This window comes from Nothoprocta perdicaria, unplaced genomic scaffold, assembly GCF_003342845.1.
Source record: "Nothoprocta perdicaria isolate Ctin4 unplaced genomic scaffold, notPer1 scaffold_173, whole genome shotgun sequence".
Taxonomy (NCBI): Eukaryota; Metazoa; Chordata; class Aves; order Tinamiformes; family Tinamidae; genus Nothoprocta; species Nothoprocta perdicaria.
In genome coordinates, this window is record NW_020454905.1 from 1,468,577 (window position 1) to 1,488,459 (window position 19,883).

Below are 19,883 nucleotides of genomic sequence, written 5' to 3' on the forward strand. Positions count from 1 at the left end.
ATCTCTTCTTTCAGCACACAGCTAGCGTGAGCTCCACAGTCGTGCTTTAGCAGCTGTGCATGTACATGGCTTTTCTTATTGAAATATTGCTACACTTCCAGAAGACACCATCTTCCCTATTGCATTCAGGACATAAAACATCTGTCATGAAATTTTTAAATAAATAAAATATAGTGAAGAATTTTTTCAGTGGACTGCAGCAGTTAGCTTATTTTGATTTTTTATGTTTTTAAGAAATATAAAAAGGATCCAAGACCCATCTGGGTTTGACCATGTGGTGCATGCTCTAGGTGTCCTTGCTTGAGCAGTTAAGGTTGGACTAGATGATCTCTAGAGGTCCCTTCCAACCCTCAACCATTCCATGATTCTGTATGATTTTAGAAATCTGTTTCATGCAACTTAGCTACTGCTACTCTAAATTTAATTAACAGTAGAAATACTATGATTTATTAACTATATAGAAGTATTGAAATTGTAAAGAATGACTATAGAGCTTAGAGATCATTTAAAGGCAAGTTCAATTGAAGCTGAGAATACTGTTTAAGAATTATTAAACATGCCTCAAAATATATATGCATGAACAATACATGAAATTCTGTCCACAAACACAACCTTTAAACAACAGACAATCCAGAGGCCTAAAGTTCAGACTGCTTATACTAATTAATTTGTATAGACCCAAACTCAGAGCACAATTCTGATAAATTACATTTACATTTGGGCATTTAGGCATATATTTATGTGATCATTCTTGGACAGACTAATATCTGAGGAGGCTCCTTGTAAACTTAATTTACATTTGAAAGTATGACATGCTAGGTATTCTCTCTGCATTGGAAAACAATATAATCAATACAACAGGATTTTCTGCCTAGCCCCTCATTTTCTTGAAAACAGTTGCTTTTCTTGATATAAGTATCTGCTAAACTATTTGGAAGCTGAGACTAAAATACTACAGTGCATTCACAGTTTTTGGATACAAAGCATAGACCTGACAGACAACTAATGTAGAGAACTGCACAAGAAAGGAATAGGGTCCTGACTTTGAATAATCTGCTTCTGTTTTATCTGCTTCTCTCATAATCACAATTCTGGAGGGAAATCGAGTCCCTGATATCACTTCGAAGTTGTGGTAAACTTTGTAGTATTCTTTGATTRCCACAGTCCTCTGGCCACCACTGCTCTGATGCAAGATTAGAGGGAATTAGGAATTGAGTAATACAGGTCCTAAGAAGAAAAGCAGAGAATATCTTCAAGCAGAGAGGATCCTTCTAAATTTCTGTTTAAAAAGAATCTTCAGACAAATGTAACATGGAATAGTTAAGAGACTTAAGAAGAGAAAAAGCTCAAAGGAATTAAGTTTATAGAATATTTTTTTTTCCACAGATGTCTACATATATTTATGTATCTCACTAGTTTTACATTTAATGCAAGGAAATCACAAAGTGGTAGAGACTGAAGTTTTGGAGTTTGACAGCACCACAATCTTACAAAAATGTTGTAGTCATAATTAGCACTTCTTGCAGGAAGTGGATATAAGTGTTCAATATTCTGCATATCTACCAATAAATAATTAAGGTATATATTTTTTTCATTTCCTAATAGCTGTGTAGTAAATGACTGAAACATATCAGAATATGCAAAATCAGGTTASTCTGGTCAAGAAAGAAGGATTATATCTATTTGTAGCACATTCTGAAAACCTAAAAAGTCGCTGTATTCGGATGTCATTGTTTCAAGATACATTAAATATGGAAAAAAAAAAACACAAAAAATATATAGAATAACAAAGCAAAATATATCACATTTTAATCCAAATCCTCAAACCATCTTGCAAAACATAAGGGCAAGTAATGCAAGCACTCATGCAGTAAAAAAATACATAAACTCTGGGATTCGTTATAATGGGAAGAGGCCCCCTTCACTTATGCCCTTCCACAAGTTTATGTTTCTATAGGTTCAAAATAAAGAGAGAGGGAATCCCATACAGCCCAGAAGAGTCTACCAAGTTTTCAGAGCTCTGCTGGCTTCATCTGGTTATACAGCCCACATAGCCCATGTATTCTGCAAGCACAGAAGAGCCTAGCTGACAGAAAGAAATCCAGCAGAAAAGGTGGGCATGAACCTTGCCTATAGACAGGTGGAAAATACTAAGAGTAAATGCCCCACAACCACAGGAAAGTTAAAACACTGAAGGTATCTTTAACAGAGGTACCTCAAAACAGACAGTGGACACCATAGGCACAATCTTGCAACTATGCAGACTGAAAATGTAAGCAGAGGAAGAAAAAAATGCCTGAGACAGGCAGCAGTTTTCTTCCACAGTGCAATGCTGCACCAACATATTAGTGCATTCAAAGTACATTTAATCGCTATGTCATGTTTTGCTAGGTGTACAAACACTCTAATACATGAGATGTCAGGTTAGCCATACGTCGAATCAGTGCCACAGGGTGAAGGCAAAACCTCAGGACAACTGCACTTCTCTACTTTTAGTGCAGAAGAAATTCCACAGTTATTACAAGAGAAGTTGATAATTAACCACTGGCTTCTACAGATTTCCATACCACATTTTTTTAACACTCTTTTATCTATTACTTCTATGAACATTTTTCCTGAAAAACTTCAGCTGTCCCTCCTGTAATTATGAATCCTTGTCCATCCTAATTTGACTACTGGATGGGGGAAAAGAGAGCCAGAAAGCACCAAGAATGGAAAGTAGTAAAGACAGAAAGGATTCAGTAAACATAAACATTGTATATACACTTTTTTCCTGTGTAAACAGGAAGATAAATCAGTCAGTTAATGGATGTGAATATCTATGCATTGAGAACATGAAAAAGTATCTTCCCCTTATACAGTGGCTCTTTATTATTCATAATCATGATTCATATTCATTAGGATTTACTTATATTCTTAAAAGTTGGAGTTAATCAATTATTTCTGTTTGAGACACCATTAAAAGCTCTTCCTAGACATAGTCCAGGAGAAAAATAAATAAATAAGGTGAACCAAAGCTGCTGCTCAAACATTCCAAATAAAGTGAGTCTCAATTAAAGCTTAAGTTTAAACTTAATACCTGACAGGTATATTCCAGGTAGACCAGGAAAATACCTGCCTAATCCCATCACTGTATAGCTAGAAGAGTTAAGGACGGTATCCTCTATTTCCGCATAAAATGGCTACAAAGCCATTTGAGGAAAATAAAGTTGTGCTGCATCAAAGATGAAGTATGGCTACCCCTAAAGTGAGAGGGCTCAAGTACTTTCTAATACTAAGATGTATCTTGGAAGATGAATCACAGATTATGTATAATTATTATACATGACCGAAGTGTCTTGCAAACATTACTCCTTCCCTGAACCGATCTAAAAATTCTTTTAACATTCATGCAGATTTTGTGTGATGTGACAATATCCCCATAAAACATCCTATCTTACAGGCAAGTGGAAGAGCAAAATTGTAAGGACTAAAGCAGCAGGAAAAAAAACCACAGAATGCAATGATCAATAAAAGATCTGTTTTCAAGGACAAAAAAGATTCTATGCATAACATCAATACAAGACACACGAGCTCTTCTCACCCCAACTATCCAGCAGTAAATGAATAGTACAAGAGTAGGAAAGCTAAGCAACAAACTGATATACTGGGGGTTTATGATTGTCACAGAATGTGCCATCACTCAATACGGTGCTTATATATAGGAAATGAACAATACCTAAATTATCAATTACATTAATACCTATATTAGCAAAGCAGAAGTAGTAAGAGAAGTAGTAAAGCATTAAACACAGGAAAATAAATTTATAATAAAAAAGGCATTTCACACTAACTGAATCTTCCAGTTCAAAATTCCCCCAATATTTGTCATCTTAAAAGAAAACTATTATGAATATGAGCTGCGAAACAACTCTGCTGTTATTTACCGTGTTCCTGATTGGAATCTTCTTCGGTTCAGGTGGCAGGTCCTGTGGAACAAATTTGACTGGTTCCTTAATCTGCCTCCTTGATCTTTTGGTCCCATCTGGTAAGGTTTCCATGGCAATATCAGCTTCCATGTCACTGCTACCTGCCTGGTCACACTCTGAGCACTGCCTGCAAAGTGAAAGATTTTATATTGAAAATGGCAGTCACAAAAGCAGAAAAAGAAACATTCTGAAGCAGAAAATGGGTGTTTGGGTTAAAATAAATCCGTAAAAGCCAGTAAACTCCATGCCATCTAAAGACACTTCATAAACACACAGTATTTTAAGCAACTAACCAAACAAAAAGCCTTTTTTTATTGTTGGCATTTTTCTGACAGTACTTAAACTCTGAAACCCCAGACTTTGAAAACAATATTTAAACTTCACAAAAGATGCACCTCATTTCACCATCTGTATTCCTAGTCACAGCCCGACTTCTAACGGTGTCCTCTGATCTGAAATCCATTTCATTATCGTAACTGCTGCTGCACTTTAATCTTCACAACAACAGAGCACAGAATTCATTCTCCTGAAAGAGTTCTTTAGTGGCAGGCATTTGCAAGAAAGGTCTGTTATGAAAATCAATTTTAAAGTCTACTGAGGAAGGCAGGGAGGTTTTAAATATAAAACAAAATGTTCAAGAAACAGAGACACACAGAGGCTGCAAATGGTTTATTAACAAGCTTTGAACAGTGAGTTGAAAAGAAAACACATCTTATTGAATTTCTTAAAAACTACAAATTCACAATAAGGACTTCAGAAGTGTATACCCTACTGTATGCTATTAACAAGATCCAAGAAAGAATTAACATAAGGGGAAGTCATCTGAAAGTATTCTCATCTGCAGCGTAAGTTAACCTTATGTAAGTTCATAAACGTAGATGTTAACCTGAAACATGAAAAGTAAACTAACTGATACTAGTGATATCAGCTGTTTTAAAATTCCTTCTTATGTTACGTTGTCAATTTACCGAGCTACGGATTCTTTCCGATTCCAATCATCACTATATCCTGTATTGAAATGGTCTTTTTATAGCATCAGCTCGACAAATTCTAAATAACATTCTGCCTTTAATTAGCACTAAAATAGATGCACATTAAAAATATATATAAATGAAGTGGCAAATTTGTTTTTTAAGGAGATATATAAAAAAACATGTATTGATCTATTTCTAGTTCCCTGCAGTAAGTAAGTTCCTAAGACAAGACAATTCTTACAAGCTACTGATCTCCACAGGATAGGCTCAGCTCTTTTCTGGCCATGTTGGAAAACAACGTCAGTCAGTGGGGTCTGCTAGGCAGACCAGTCTGGCTGACAAAGCAAAAGACCGAGGATCTAATCCTGGCGTGGAAAAGGCGGGGAGAAGAAGGCAGCTGCTTGTTTTTTTATGAAAGCAGAAATGAGAAAACCTCTCGGCTTCCCCCCAGTGACGGTGAAATTATAATAATTTCTTAGGCTGCAGCTTTACACATCAAAAAAATCAAAATGCGGTTGATCTTGGTACATGAAAATATGTGAAATGATGATGGGAAGAGATACTCCAAGCAAACACACTAATAATCTTAACACAAATCTAGTTTTCATTTTAATGTTTTAATAATCACACAAGCATCTCAGTTTCTTTGCTACATGAGATGGCAAAATAGGTAACATATGAAGATTTTAAAACACATCACTGCTATAAAAAGTTGGAAAATTTTGAAGCCTTATTCAATTAACATATTAAGAAGAATTTGAATGGCTTAATTGTGTTATGTTAAATATACTGAGAGTGGCTTGTGAGATGAAAATTAAAAGACTCAACCTGAACAAGATGACAGCCACTCTTATAGTCATATTGGACATGAACAGGAATCACAAGAAACCAGGATTTTTTGCATTAAAGAAGTTTAAAATAGGAAATTTAAGTCTTGTGTTAAATGAACAGGACTATGTTTCAATTAAAAAAAAAAAAAAATCTACCCATGCTATTTAGATAGCAAAAATTATTCAGTTATTAGTCATTTTTAGAGTTTGGATTCTTTTTACAGACCTAGTCTGTCTAGCTTGTCTACACTCTGTGATAAACCATGTCTTGGAATTTTAGCAAAGAATGAAAACTTCTTAAGCTTTCCAGCTTACACTGGAAGAGATGAGCCTTAACTTTAAGAAATTTGAATAAATCAAGCAAGTTTTGAATAACACAGGTTACTATGAGGGACTGCAAAGCTTACTTCCTGTTCCGTGCCAATACTATACAACATCACTCTACACAGCAGGGTTACCATCAAAATATTCTGTGTGGCCCTGAGAAAGAAAACACACACAACCAAGCCTAACATAATCCCTAGTCCTTGCTTAGTTAGCCTCAGTTCCCAGCTTTTCATGCGCCAGGCAAAGGCTGTCTCTCTCTCTCGGTGTTTGGATTTCAGTTCGGATTTCAACTGGTCCCTGCTGATAGCCACCAAATATTTTCTCAAAGAAACACCAATATTTAACAATCAGCTTTTGATTTATTGTAATTTCTGTCAACACTTGTGCTGTTGTTCCCATTCTGTCCAGAACAGGAAAGGACATAAATGCACCAGCTGTCAGAGAAAATGACATGACCTACTTTTCTGAAAATACATGAGTCAAATGAGTATTTAGGGTTTAATCAGAAGCATTTCTAAACAGCTAGACACTTGCAAATTATTAAATAAAAGCATGCCATAGCACTTCACTCTAGGAAAGTGTACTTTGGGAACACCAAATCAAAGCAGATAAAAATAAAAAATTTCCCAGTTTGACCCAAAATAGTCATGAGATGATCTTCTTTCAAAAGTAAGCCAATCTGACATGAGGATGGGCTTTAAATTACTTTAATACAGTAAGTGTATTTTTTAAATGTAGATGTAAAGGTAAGATGTAGAGATGTTGCACTGCAAGAAAATTTCTGGCTGTTAAACTGTGAAAATTCTCTGTTTTAAGCACCTGGAACCAGATTCTGGTAACTTTGATATGAGCAAATGCTACTTTCTCTCTCTAAAATCTTATCAAGATTTGATAAATCTAAACACTACCTCTTTCTCATATTTAGAAATAATAATAAATTCATTAATAAATTTGTGCATTATTTAATTAGTCTTTATAAATGTAAAAAAACTTACCAATATGTATAAGTTTTTTAAAGCAATTTTAACATCTATGATTTATATATTTCAATTCTAATCACTATCAAATGCTAAGCACCAAACACACAAAAGAATGAAGTATTAATTCATCTGATGAAGCATCATGAACTGAATTATTCTTCATCCTTAAACATGCTATAGAACACCAAGCACACAGAACAGCCATATTTACCCACATAACATTTAAGTAAATAGGTACTGATAAAGTATATGACACTACCTACCAAAGTTAATAAACATTTGTAAATTATTATCAAAAATAATCCAAAATCAAGTACCAATTATGTTTAACTGTTCCATGCTTAGGGCCTTAAAATAGGATTAAAATCAGCACTTTAAAACAGATGTTCCAGCCTGCTTAACATTTTGAGCAACTTTCTGCTGCTTTACCCCTTTACTCACTTTTTTTTTGCGTAACTCACATTTTATACTATACAAATATCTGAAAAGCACCTGATCCCTATACAAAAAAATAATATTGTACTTCTTCTTCGTGGCTTAATCAAAAGATTAAAAATAGATCCAAAATAGTAGACGGAGGGAGAGGAAACTGTTAAAGTCAAACTTAGATAAAGGTCCTGTACGTTCTCCACTGACCCTGAAAAGAACATTTAAAGGAATGGCTGATGATGAAAGGAATGTAATCAATACAGCTCAGTTTGCCTGCTATCACCTCATACCCCAGAACATGCCTTAACTAATTAAAAGTGAAAGCTAAGTTTGTGATCAGAGGTATAACTGAAGCATTAAATTCACAGCAAAGATAAGTCAGAACTTTGAAATAAAGCCACTTAGTACCTGACCTGACCTATTCTGCATCAACACCTACTGAGACCATCCTTTGGACTGATGGCTTTCAATGAGCCTCTTCAACTTGGCTAAAAAGGCAGAAAAAAAATACTTCCATGTAAGATGCCTATGTTGTAACTTTATAATTAAACAAAGATTTCGAACCCCCATGAACTAATTAAAAGTTCAAACCACAGACTATAATATTAGACTCGGGATATTAATTACGACAAAAAACTTTCCTAGTTTTTCAACTTTTAAGAGAAATCTCTACTAATTTAATCAACTAATTTACAGGACAAAATTCAGATTCTGTCATCTTAAAAAAAGAACTTGCTGTTTCGCGTATCATCTATGTGTAAACAATTGTTAAAATTACCCAAAAAGATCGCTTTGTTATGAAAGCTTTTTGAAAGCTTTAAAAAAAAAAAAAAAAGAAAAAAAAATCAAGAGTTACACAGGAAGATAAATAGAATCTTTTGTTGACAAAAGTGTTTTAAGTATTTTTAAAATGAATTCTTGTAATGTTTTGATTTGGTACCTTAACATTCAGTTAGGGAGATTGCAACTCCTAGTATAAACTAGTTTCTTGCCTGACAAAAACTATTACTTTATTAACATGTTTCAAGACAGCTTAGAAACTCATCAAATGCTAACACAACACAGAGGCAAACTGGTTTTATGATGATTTAGAATTTATCACCTCTACCATATTGTCAGTTCTCCATGGTATCACTTGCCTTTTGTTCTGCTCCATTGGCACAAAAACCATTTTACTTTTGTGGGAATCTAAATCCTGGAAGCACAGTTACACACGTGCTTTTGTCTTTGCAGATTGGAAACATAAGAAGCAATATTGCAGCTAATGGGTTTATTTGTTACAAGATTTCCAGGCCTAATCATTTTTATTAAAGGTCTGCATAGAAAAGTTGCATATCTAGACCCTAAAGTAAACAGATTAACAAGTCTTTCATTTCATAAAGGCAAACTAAACCCCTATAATCTGAGGTGGCTATTAAAGAGAAACCTTATTTTTAACCTTAAAACCTCACTGCTGTTCAATCTGAAAATAAAATAATCCAGATCAGACAATATTAGCAATGCCAAAGCATTTAAAATGTGCAAGCCTCGTCATTTCAAGTCTTACTTGAAGCACAGAGATGACATGAGATCATAGAGTAACAGCATTCTTACCAATAACTGTTCTTGGTCTTCCTTGGCATTCTTGTAAGAGGAGGGTCCAGGCAGCCAAGATGATAATGGAGTTTGCAAGTATCACACAGTAGCAGGAGGTGTTGATCATGGTTCTTCTTGCAAATTCCACAACTTTTAATGTAGGTAGCAGAAAAGCATTGTAATTACATTTGAATTAACAAAGAATAAAGAATACATCCCAACATATCTCCCCCTTTCAAAAAAAATATAATCTTAAGTTTGTCATTTAACTAGACAATTACTTTTTAAGGAATTTCTATATAGTGAGAGATGGCGTTTTTTTTTTCCAAAAAGTTTTGCCATTCAAATGTATGTGCTTATTCATGTGTTTATTTTAACAAAGCAAATACCCTGAAACAGATCTATATTGCTATTATATTGGACAATGCATCAGCTCCTAAGAAATTTAGTATCTTTTTTTATTATTGTTATTTACCAGAATTGCCAATTTAGTTTGGCTATTTCAAAGAGATACATGCTTGTTAATTGTATAATAAGATGTGAGGAACTTAATGACTGGATTTGCACGCAACAGAACTAGAAAAGCATGACTTCCAGTAGGAAGCACTTGTTTTGTCTGTGTTTAAATTCACTGATCCTCAGCCTACTCCCATGCTCTCCACATTTCCACCACTCAAGAACATTTGCTAGTATTTCCTTTTACCTGTGTAACCCATTTACTGTGTTTAACCTGCTAGCTGGGCAAGACACTGCCCAGCCACTGCTGTGGCCAGGTGGCTTCCTACTGGCTCTGGAAGAGCCACAGATTTCTCAGCTGAGGCAAAGAATAAGGATCCAAGATGTTAAGTTGCAAAGACGTGCCCTGTCTGTTCCTAGTATATGTGTCACCATTAAAGATAAGCAAGACCAGTAAGTAGGTTCACAACTTACAGGAGAGAGAAGTTGACAGAATGAATTAAAATTTAATTCTCTCGGAAGTGTAAGGATATATAAAAAACAAGTTATCCAAAAGCATTTTTTGGCCCATGAATTGAGCAAAAAGTAAAAATTCTTATATGACAAGCATTTTACACACCCAGCTACTGTGACTAAACAGCAGCAAAATTAACACAGATGATTCCATTCAAAAGACAAGATGATCAGCTACATTTTTTCACATCAAAAAAAAATTCCATTTCACCTGTAGTTACATTTGTTTTTAAATCACTGCTATCACATTAAGAACAAAACAAGCTTATTGATGTGTGCCTAAGTAAAGAACTGACTTGCCTACAGAAGTGACATGTAGAGAGGACTCTACCCTTTTCATTAATCAAAACTGTAGTAAATCATTTTCTCTTAACACTTTTTGAAACTGATTTTAACTTCATTACATACTTTTCTGTTCTGTCATTCATATCATGTCATGTCATTTATGTCATTAAATACATGCCTATTCTGTCAAGTTCATTACTTGCCTATAAAGTACAGTTGGAAGTGTAGATGTCTTTTGTGTTCCTCCTTCCTTTTTACTCGGTTTTCTTTCTTTTGGGGCACGTAAAATTGCTGGTATGTTCAATTTCTGTTGGATTTGAACAAATGCAGCAGATCTTAAACTTGGGAACATTTAGAGCACACTAATCTCAGTGTATGGGGAATGAGTTTGATCATGCCCAAATTATCAGCAAGAAATTGCTAAGCTACCTATTTTACAGACAAGAAACACTAATTATATTTATGTTACAAAATGAGACTAGCATACAGCAGTGTTATAATCATTTTTGAATTTAATAAAATGAGATCACATGCTGGAATGTTAGTTTTTAAACTTCCTATTTGCGCTTCAAAAAACACAGACAAGGACGAGGTCAGGCCATCTAGAAAGCTGAAAAAAGAAAAGGCATATTAACTGAAACCAACAGAACACTAAGGCAGTTTTTCCCCAACATCCCTAGTACGTTGGTGCTCCATAGGTTAATTACAAAAATTATCTTATTTGACCAAACTCTCCAGAAAGCAGACAAGATTCTCTTTGGGTTTCTACTAATCTGCAGTATGCTAGCTTCTCAGACGGTAAACATCTATCAAAATCATTTCTCAGCAGCCCCATGGGTCTGCATCTGTTCRGCCAACTGGAGAGAAAATGTCATGCAAGCTGTGCAAATGAATTCTACTAAATTATTTCTTCCCTTTTTTTTTCCTTTCCTTTTTGTTTTTTTTTAAGTGACATTTGCACCAGGACATCTATTTCTTGTGGGTACTTCTTCTCTTTTCAGATGCCTTGACAAATAAAATCTCTATTCAAGGGATAAGTCATATAAGAAACCTTCCTCAGAAGTACAAAAGAGAGGCTGACAAACAGAATCAGAAAAAAATGCACACTTTAAGAACTTCTTTATGCATTTACGCATTTATGCATAAAGAAGGAGTAGCCTTCTGAACAGTACAAACATAGCAAGACCAAAGGGCATCGCAAAATTATGACCCAATTAAATATTGTGTGCATTTTTATAATGAGCAGTTTCTTCATTAAAATCATGACCAGAAATCATTTCAATCTCTTTTGATAGCTAAGTTATCCATTGCCATATAAGGCCTTGGACATAAAAGACACAAGACTAAAAGCATTCATGGTAAGAATAAGTCACATACAGATGCATGCAATGAACTGCCTTTCTCTCTTTTCTCCATGTACATCAATGGCAACAGAGTTGTCCTCTGACAAAAGGAAGCAGTTCAAACTTTCCCTTTTCCTAGATATCTATGTCCATTTCTACAAAACCATTCTTCTCCACCCAGTTAAAAGCTGTCAAATACATAGTGTAGTTTTAAAGATGTATATTTTATATAAGGCATTTAGTTATCACACCATGTGAAGTTTACTTCAAGTAAGGATAACGAGGAAACGAAAACAGTATGATTAACTCGTGCTTCACAATAAGCTTCATCACAAATGACAGGTCAATCAGTTACAGCAAATGAAAGGATGCTGCAAACAAAATCCCTATTACAATGACAAAATTAAACTATGGGTTCCCACTAGGTGGTTTTTCAGAATTCTAGATGTATTTGTCAGAAATCATTATGCCCAGAGTACAGCCTGGGCCTGATTAAATCAATTTATTCGGCCATAGAAGTCGCCACCTGAAACATAAAAAAAGCCTGTTGTTTGAACACCAGGTCTACATAGAAATTATAAAGGGAAAGAAACCAACCTGTCCAATGATTCTACCCATCAGGGCCCAAATTCCTTGCCCTTCATTTCGTAGTTTTCCATTCATATTTTGTAGTTCTTCCAAGGATTCACACAGCTGAAAAGTTAAAATAAAGAAACAAACAGCCTGTTTAATAAAAGTTACTTGCTCTCTTATCCATAGCATATATCTATATATGCTTTACTTTTGGGAGGGGATTAAAAGACAATGCAACTCCTGTCAATCTAGCTGTGATCAATGCAATCATTTAGCAGTTTAATAGAACCAAGATGAAAATTKGGGCAGCCATCTGTTTGGTAAAGAAGATCTAAAATATTCATCATGAAAATAAGGTTCCATAAATAAAATCCGAAAGCAAAAGAAAAATATGGCATTATCTTGACTACACTACTTAAGCTGCAAGATTACTACAAGTATCTACACAAATTAATTAAATTTCTCTATTCACATCAGAACTTTACATATCTTCATAAGTCTTTTGTTTGGAAAGCAAAATACTATCTAAGAAAAGCAATATTAAAACACTATGCAGGCTTTATATGTTCTTTTTTATTCACCTTATTATATTCCACATGGAGCTTTTCCTGCTCATTTTCTAATTTATCCTTGATATTCTTCTGTTCAGCCATATTCTCCTGGATTTGAATCATGCGCATATTTCTCTCTATTTAAAAGAAAATTTCATTATTTTCTAGCCTAGACTGTATTTTCAAGTTTTACATAGTGGAAAGAATGAGGCAGTGAAATGTAAAGTGTAACGATAACACAGGCGCGCAAACTGTACTGACTGAGTAGAATAAAAAGTCATTCATAACATTTTTTTCTGCATATGGAAACCTACAACAGGCTGGTTATTCAAATGATGAGCTTTGCTCATCAAATAGACCCAAATAGACCCAAAGACAAAAGAATGCTGTTTCACACAGAAAGAGAAAGCATAAGAAAAACAGGGATGTCAAAGTGTACTTAACCTTCCATTCCTTTCTTAGCAAAAACACTCCCTCCTGTTTATATGGAGGATTTTCTTTCTACGGAAGTTCTTTCTTTCTAAGGATTTTCTTTCTGAGGAAGCTTCATAAAACTTCCTTAGAAACATTACTAACTCGTTTTTTTAAATTGTGATATTGACCAATGATATACCTGAACTCCAAGCCATAGTTCATGTTTATCTACTAGTAACAAAGAAATGCAAATGAAGGATAGGAAAAAGGCCAATAAATTAGCACAGTACAAACCCAGCAAAACGGTGATGCTTTCATTAAAAGGAACAGTAAGAAATGTTGATCCTTACCAAGGTAGTAATTCACAAAATCAGCAGTGAGAGCTGGTTGCTTATGTTTTCTTCTTCCATCAACACTGGAATTGGTGTCCGAAGTGTCCACTGGGAAGATGTCCGTGCTAATGCCCATTAGCTCTGCCTTGCGCATGAGCTTTCGAATGGCTGAGGCGCTGCTGGTCAGGGGACGCGGCAGCTTCTCCCTGGGGACCCAGGCCTGAGGCCGGGTGGTCCGAGCCAGCTCTGCCTTGGCACGATACTGCTGTAGCCTCGCATTGATTCGAGCCTGCAAGAAATTTCATGGATTAGGAAAAGGACAACAATTCAAAACCATTTTTGAGTTACATCCTTTTGGAACACATCTGCATTTTAATTTCTTTTTAAAAAACTGCACCGTCATTCTGGAACTCTGACTCAAGAAAGAGATAATGATACAGACATTAGATTTTAATTCAAATTTCATATCTAAGTAGCATCATCCTTTAACTGGGTTTTAGAATTGAACTGGAAAAATATTCACAAGATTATTGATAAGACTAGTCCATCAATGAAATTAATAATGATGACTGCTAGCTTTCAGATAAACCTAACAGTAATAATTTGGTTCATGAAAATTCACAACTGAGAGGAACTCTGGCTGACCTATCAAAATGTATTTATATATACTCTTACCGATCACATAGTTTTAAAGTTTGTGAATGGCATTTTTGCCATGTTTGTCCTCTTCCAGGTACTCCTTTTTGCAATGCCGTATCTCTTTCTAAAGTTTTAACTGCTCATAATATTTAAAAAATACAATGGAAACAGAAGTGAAAAAGCCAAGAGAAGCTCACAGTATATATTGCTGATGACATCTGTATACTTGTGACCATCTGGATGCAACTTCAGAAAATCAAAGTTGCTATAAGCATACCAAAAATATTTTCTTGCAGGAAATCTATGTAGTGGCAATTTTGGCAGAAAATGACACCGGAACACATGCCTCCAGAAGTAAAACTCTGGTAGACTATCCTAAGTCCTGATCTTTATCCTTATCTAAGGATAAGACTATCCTTATAACGACAAAGCTAAACTAATCCAATTGCCCAATGAAGGGTGAGAGATACTTGTAACCAAAAGGTAAGCACACGTATAGGTGCTATGTTTAAGAAACATCTTGGAGCACACACAGCATTGCCAAAGGCAGTATTATAGACACAACACAAAATACCACTTACACAACAATACACAAATACCACAACACAAAATACCACTTATTGAACGTAATGACTAAGAAACATGACAAACGTTATCCCCAAGGGCTTTTTTCTTGAGCCCACAGTGGCCAACATCCACCTACAGCTGGCCATACCAACAAGGGTGGCTGGAAACTCCCTCAGCCAAGACTCGTACTCACTGATTAGGTGCTCAGTCTGAACCCCCTGAAGTCATTTAAGATGTCACAAAACTATGTGCTCAGAGCAGCAACCCAGAAATAGCCAAGGCAAATTAGCATGAGTTGTCTAAATCAAAAACTAAACTACAAATGTGGATTTAAGCAATTTTCAAGTAMACACTTTACTCATAAAGGAGCACTGTACATTTTTTTTACTGATACAAATAAAATATTCTAAAACAGAATATTTTCCAACAATCCATAACAGTCTTTAGAAAACTTTATATAYGATACTCCTCAAAGAGTTTTTCTCTTTTGAATCACAGACTATAAGCTCAAGTACCTTGTAGTCCTGAATACCCATTCATTTTTTTCACCTCTGAAACTGTGTACCAAAAAATTCATTTTCATAGTATCAACTAAGTAGACGGCCTAATCTATTTAGTGATGTTAGCTTCACCTCTATATAGCACACTTTTGCCTTAAAGCCTATGGAAATGAACCTCTGCATGTGCATACATATAGAAAAGTACACTCATACAGCGAGTCTGCTCTCCTTTTTAATCGAATGTAGAATGCAGTAAAAGACAGTCTAATCAATTTTCATTATGGTCTGTATTTCATCCTTTCTGAATCTTCAAAAAGCTTTGGAAACATCTTTTTTTCATTAACAGGACAAACACTAATACACTACCATTTAGAGAAAAAAAAAAGAGACTTTTACTGAACACAAAAACAGAGACATGCCTAATATATTGTCTAAATGTATTTTTTGCCAAGAATTTTGAAGAAATCATTTTAAAAATTACTATGAATTAGAATGAAAAATTACAAACTTTTTGCTATATACACAAACAAGTATTTTTTCAATTCAGACGAGCACAGATATCCTTTTTGGTAATTAAGTTTACTGGGGGGTTGTGTTTTAGAGACTAAAACCAAAAGATAATTCACTGCTRTGTTAACTGACTACATGCTATCAATATAGTCCACATTTCATTTCCAGCTGTAACAATTCCATCTCCTTCACTTCCTTGTTGTTTAACAGAGATGCTGAACACAGATGCAGCTGTGGGGTRAACACAATACCTGGGCTTCTGGTGAGAGCTGCTTCTCTCTTTCCTGCAAGGACATTTTGCAGTATGACTGCAATGCCAGGTAGTTCTTCCGCTTCCACTTTCTGTCTAACCTGTCTGCATGCTGTTTACAATAAGCAAAAAAAGGATCAGCTATATCCTGTTTCAGAGAAAAGAGGGAGAAAAAATGAAGTAAGTTTTACCTGGCAAAAAAGCTGTGAACAGCAAAAATCCAACAAGCAATTCATACAAACAGGCATATTTTTAGGAACAACAACTATGTTTTTAATTCAAAATTGTCAAGCTGATAGTTTATTCCATGTAAAGTCTTTTTCAATCTTCTTCATTATGTGACCCTAAATAATTCTTTAATAAATTATGGGGAGAGGAAAAAAAAAAAAAAAAAAAAAATACAGAGAGAGTCAGATCAACCGACCTTCCCCTCTCTCCTCCAAATATTAGCCAGCAACCTACGTGCTTACTCAAATTTAACAATTTTGCTTACTACTTTTTATTTTTTAACCTTTTTTTTTTTTTAAAAAAAAAACTAAGTTACAGGGCACAGAGGTTAGCAGCCTTTTACATCAAAAGTACAGATTTAAACACATAGGTAGGCCAAATCCACAACTGAAGTTCACTGTTTTGCAATACACTAAGGCAGATACAGTGAAACGGAAAACTTTCAAAGATCTGTTGCACCAGCAAACACGATCAAGGCACGTCAAGAAGGCATTTACAGGCTAATGAAAAACAGTAGATGCAAGTCCATCTCTCACAGCAACAATAGATACAAGTCCATCTCTTAACTTACTTTAATCATTTCTAGGTAGAGGCTTCATCAGGTCTGCATGCTATTACACATGTATATCAAGCAAGCAGAGTATTCATCTTAGTAAGTAATATCTACCTCTCCATTTGAGAAGTGTATTTCATTGCCAGTATATTTTCAAAACCATTGAAACATCATAAATTTCAGAGTAAGTAAAACTTAAATGGTCTCCTTGATAAAATAATAAACTTACCAAACTTTCCTTCRCACCACCACCAATCTAATAAAATTTGTACAGACTAATAAAATGTGTTTTACTGAATTTTTCAGAATGTGTGACAAAACAAAAACTATCATACTAGTCGCTCCCTAAAAACAGATTCTACAGGACCCTAATTCAAAATATTTTTGTTTGCAGAAAACATTTAAAAGCATTTAAGAACATTCAAGACAATTTTAAGGTGATAAGACCTGCAAATGGATTTACCTAGGAGAAATTCAACTAAGTTTTTGAAGAATTAACATCACACATGATTTATTAGGGGTAAAAACACTTAGACAACTTTGCAAATTTCCTATTTCTCAATCTCACACAAGAAGTTTGAACACAAGAAGTTTATTTTGTGAATTCTCTAAAAGAAATCATTTAGTAGTCTGTTTTTTTTTTCCAGAAACAAAAGGGAGAAATTTCAGTGTAGATACTGCTGCATAGAGCCTCTTCGCATGTTTCTCCAAGTCGATAAAGAAATTAAATTGTGTACCTACGGACATAATGAGMTTAAACGAAACAAAAAAAAATCAGGATGAAGTTTGGAAATCTAAAAGTATTCAGACTTGAAGAATGTTTTCTGAAATAGAATCCTCTCATGCGAATTGCTTTAATCATATTACAGGAATAAAGCTGGTAACAGTATCTATTAAAAATTTACCAGTAGCTTATAAGTGCCTACTTTTCATTCTGATTCCTAAATGTAATGTTATCATAATGAAAGACATATACCTGTAACACAATTTAAATAAAACACTGGAAAATATGTATGAGAAAATAGTATTAGAAATGTRGCTTATTTCTGAAGACAGTTCTGGGTGAGGGAGAGAAAAAAAACCATTATTCTACATACTACATGCTACATAAAYACCTAAGTAACTGTGTCAAGAAATACGTGAATATAGAATTAATCCAGAATCATTAAAAATTCAACTCCGCATTGATCAAAATATATTAAGCCAATAGAGCCTTCTCTAATATACTGATCAATAGAGCCAACAGAACTTTGGTATTATCCTTATCCATTCCTTTTATGAAGTCATCATTTCAGGTGGTCAGTAGAGGTTGTTTATCAACAATTTGAAAACAAAGACTCCTCCCCAGGCAAGAGTCTTCACTTTGGACTACAACTTCCTAATGATTTATAAGAACTTTCTTCAACATTGTTGAGCGAGAAAGCACACAACTTTAGGTCTTCCTCCTATAGTTGCAATTCTTCCATTCTGCTGCTCTACATGCCCATCAGACCTACCTCTTCTGCTGCTGCTTCTGAAAGCAAGCCTTCTTTCTGAGCACAAGTCACATGGAAGTAAGCTCTGCACATCCCAGCATCACAACTAATGCAAACACCCGTCCGGGCAAAACGAGGATCTTCGCAGAAACTGCATTCCTTTATATGTAGGAGGGTGGAAAATGCCACAGTTAGTACTTTGCATGCACCTTGCCTACCTTTTGACAATTTACATCTTGCATATAAAAGTAATCAGGTTTATTCCAGTATGGTTCACAGACAAAAGTGCATTAACAGCTGTCATTACTTAAAGCACCCTGCCATTGCCCTAGATTGATTTCATTTTTAAGAAGCAATGGACAAGTACTTAAACAGTCTAAGGAGAATGTTAGATGAATTTTTATTCTAAGTGCCATATCTCATATTCCCCTTCAGAGTAATTACTAAGTACCATCCAAGTGATTTATAAATACTTAATTATATAGGCACAGTATCATAAAACAAGTTTAGAACTCATAAAACGTTCAGTTGTTCAACAGTCATCACCAAATAAGCAAAAACTCAGAGGACAATCAAAACCAAAAAGGAAAATCAGTCCTCTACATGACTTAGAAGCAGGTAATTACACAGCTGTCACTCTCATAAATGATGACTGAGGAATAAAGGTATGACAACACACACACAAAAAAAATTATTTGAGGACCATGAATTTTGGCAAAAAGGCTGTGACTCCCTTAAAGGCATCATGAAGGGTGTAACTACAGGCATGTCTGGAGGTACAGTTATCCGCAAGGCAGCAAACTGACAGACATTAATGTGACCTGGATGACCTGGAAAAAGTAATTTTATTTTTCAGTATAATAAGCTCATCAGCATTGCACTATTGCTAACTCATACCAAACAACTATTCTAGCAGAGCAGAGTGGTCAACATGTGAGCAGGAAAAAAAAAAAACACATAGGAATAAGGGCTTCTGAAGCTATACTGCTGCTCAGTGCATAAAGATGATCGAAATGTAGGTAGTCACACACTTCTCAGTCTTTGCCTAAGGGGAGAGCTGTGTATCAGCTCTATCTCCATGCAACAATAAAAGCTTAACCAACAATGGAAAGGGACAGCACAAAAAATGCAGTGACAGGAGAATCCCTGAACACCACATACACTATTCTGAAAGGGCACCATTTAGCTGTGCAACAAGAAGACAAAACAGCTAATATATGAAGAAGACTACTGCCTTAAATTGCTGTTCTGGGGAAAATTTAGCTAGGTTAAGATATAACTTATACACTGGATGCACTACAAACCTTGCATACAAGGCTTGGTTACAGCTCTGCTAGAATAATATTTCCTCATTTGGGTAGTCTACTATTCATTTCTCTCATTTTAGTGTAATAAAATGTGCCTGAATTCTTAGCCCTACTCCTATATAACAGGCTAATAAAAGCAAAAATCCATGATGTATTGACTACAATGATTTTTAGGATAACTTGCTCTTAAATATTCCTAAACAATGGTAGCCCACATAGACATGCTGCTGATACAGATATGTTGCTGCTGATACAGATATGTTGCACACTCACTATTCCAAATTGTGTATGAAATAATTTAGCA

The 19,883-nt window shown here is 34.9% G+C and overlaps 1 protein-coding gene across 4 annotated transcripts in view; it reads right to left on the reverse strand.

The window, feature by feature from the left end:
• PHF14 (PHD finger protein 14) overlaps window positions 1-19,883 on the reverse strand; it is a 147,320-nt gene that overhangs the window by 97,957 nt on the left and 29,480 nt on the right. For all 4 annotated transcript variants that reach the window (XM_026036245.1, XM_026036247.1, XM_026036248.1 and 1 more), the window contains exons 7-14: window positions 18,294-18,431; window positions 16,018-16,164; window positions 13,569-13,839; window positions 12,835-12,941; window positions 12,278-12,373; window positions 10,541-10,644; window positions 9,102-9,233; window positions 3,927-4,095 (exon numbers count right to left, since the gene is read on the reverse strand). In XM_026036245.1, the coding sequence (XP_025892030.1) occupies window positions 3,927-4,095; window positions 9,102-9,233; window positions 10,541-10,644; window positions 12,278-12,373; window positions 12,835-12,941; window positions 13,569-13,839; window positions 16,018-16,164; window positions 18,294-18,431 (1,164 nt within the window). The remainder of the gene's footprint in view (window positions 1-3,926; window positions 4,096-9,101; window positions 9,234-10,540; window positions 10,645-12,277; window positions 12,374-12,834; window positions 12,942-13,568; window positions 13,840-16,017; window positions 16,165-18,293; window positions 18,432-19,883) is intronic.